At 73.1% G+C, this 1267-nt stretch overlaps 1 protein-coding gene across 1 annotated transcript; it reads right to left on the reverse strand.

Moving 5' to 3' along the window:
- Positions 1-6: 6 nt before the first annotated feature.
- LOC118158287 (mitochondrial import receptor subunit TOM40B) lies at positions 7-1261 on the reverse strand. Its single transcript, XM_035312925.1, has 6 exons — positions 1157-1261; positions 925-1030; positions 675-797; positions 485-561; positions 302-404; positions 7-222 (listed from the first exon to the last, which is right to left on the reverse strand). Exons 1-6 carry the CDS (start codon positions 1247-1249, stop codon positions 83-85), a joined length of 642 nt encoding a protein of 213 aa, XP_035168816.1. The 5' UTR covers positions 1250-1261; the 3' UTR covers positions 7-82.
- Between the last annotated feature and the right edge of the window lie 6 nt (positions 1262-1267).

Here is a 1267-nt window from a genome sequence, read left to right on the forward strand (position 1 = left end):
CCCGGCACCCCGGGGGTCGGGCGACGGCCGGTGGCACGGTGGCTCCCTGAGCAGGACGGGAGGGGGGGACAGGCGGCGCCCCTCAGCCCACGATGACGCTGAAGCCGCAGTGGAAGCGGTTCTTCCAGTGGTTGAGGAAGGCGCCCAGAGCCAGGGTGACGGGCAGCGGGGGCAGCTTCTTCTCCAGCACCCCCCCGACGCTCCAGTTGCTGTCCAGGAGCCCTGCGGGGACGGGGAAGGGACAGGAGGGAGTGGCTGGGGACACGGCAAGGGACAGGGACGGGCGCAGCCCCTCGCTCACCTCTGAAGACGACGTTGGCCTGCGGCAGGTTGAGCTGGTAGCCGAAGGCGAAGGTGGTGTCCTGCAGCCGCGTGTTGGCCTCCAGCTCCACCCCGACCTGCACCTGGGGGGGGGGGAGAGCGTGGGGCCAGGGACACGGGGAGGGCGACAGGGACACGGGGGGGGGGTGACAGGAACGCCCACCTGCTCGTTGGCTCTGTGGTAGTAGCTGGCGTGGGCGCCGCCGTAGCCCACGTTGAGCGTGGCCACCCAGTTCGGGGCTGGAAGAGAGAAAGCAAAGCGACGGGCGAGGGGACGTCCCCCGGGGGGGGCCACCGCGGCGTCACCGCGCCGGGGAGCGGGGTGGCCGCCAGGCGCCGGGGCGGCCGCGTACCCGTGTATTTGCCCGCCAGCGTGAGGATGGCGCCTTCCTCGCCCGGCCGCCGGTGGTAAACCATCTCGCCGCCCAGCACCAGGCGGGAGGTGACGCTCTGCAGGAAATGCGCCACCAGGATCACTGCGGAGGCGGGGGGGGGACACACAGAGGCACCTCAGTGCGGGGCCGCGGTGGCTTTTTTCTTTTTTGGGGGGGGGGGGGTGGGGGGCATGGGGGGGGCGACACGAGACGCGGCGCCGCCGCTGACCGGACTCGCCGAGGAGGTCGGGGTTGCCCAGCGTGAGGGTGGCGGTGCAGTCGTCGCCCCGGTACTCGCCGTCGAACTGCCACGTCACGAACTTGGCCTGGTGCGTCTGCCGGGGGGACGAGCACCACCGAGGGTCCCGCGCCGGCCCCGTCGCCACCGCGGGGGGGGGGCGGGGCCCCCCCCCGGGGGCCCCTTCCCTTCCCCCCCCCCCCCCCCTGTCTCCTGGTCCCACCTGGAAGACGGCTTTGGCGCGCAGGCGCTCGGCCAGGAGGTGCAGGACCTGGGCGTTGAGGCTGCCGCTGTTGTCCATGTCCCCAACCAGCATGGGGAAAGCCTGGGGGGG

The sequence above is a fragment of the Oxyura jamaicensis genome (assembly GCF_011077185.1).
Source record: "Oxyura jamaicensis isolate SHBP4307 breed ruddy duck chromosome 25 unlocalized genomic scaffold, BPBGC_Ojam_1.0 oxy25_random_OJ69525, whole genome shotgun sequence".
NCBI lineage: Eukaryota > Metazoa > Chordata > Aves > Anseriformes > Anatidae > Oxyura > Oxyura jamaicensis.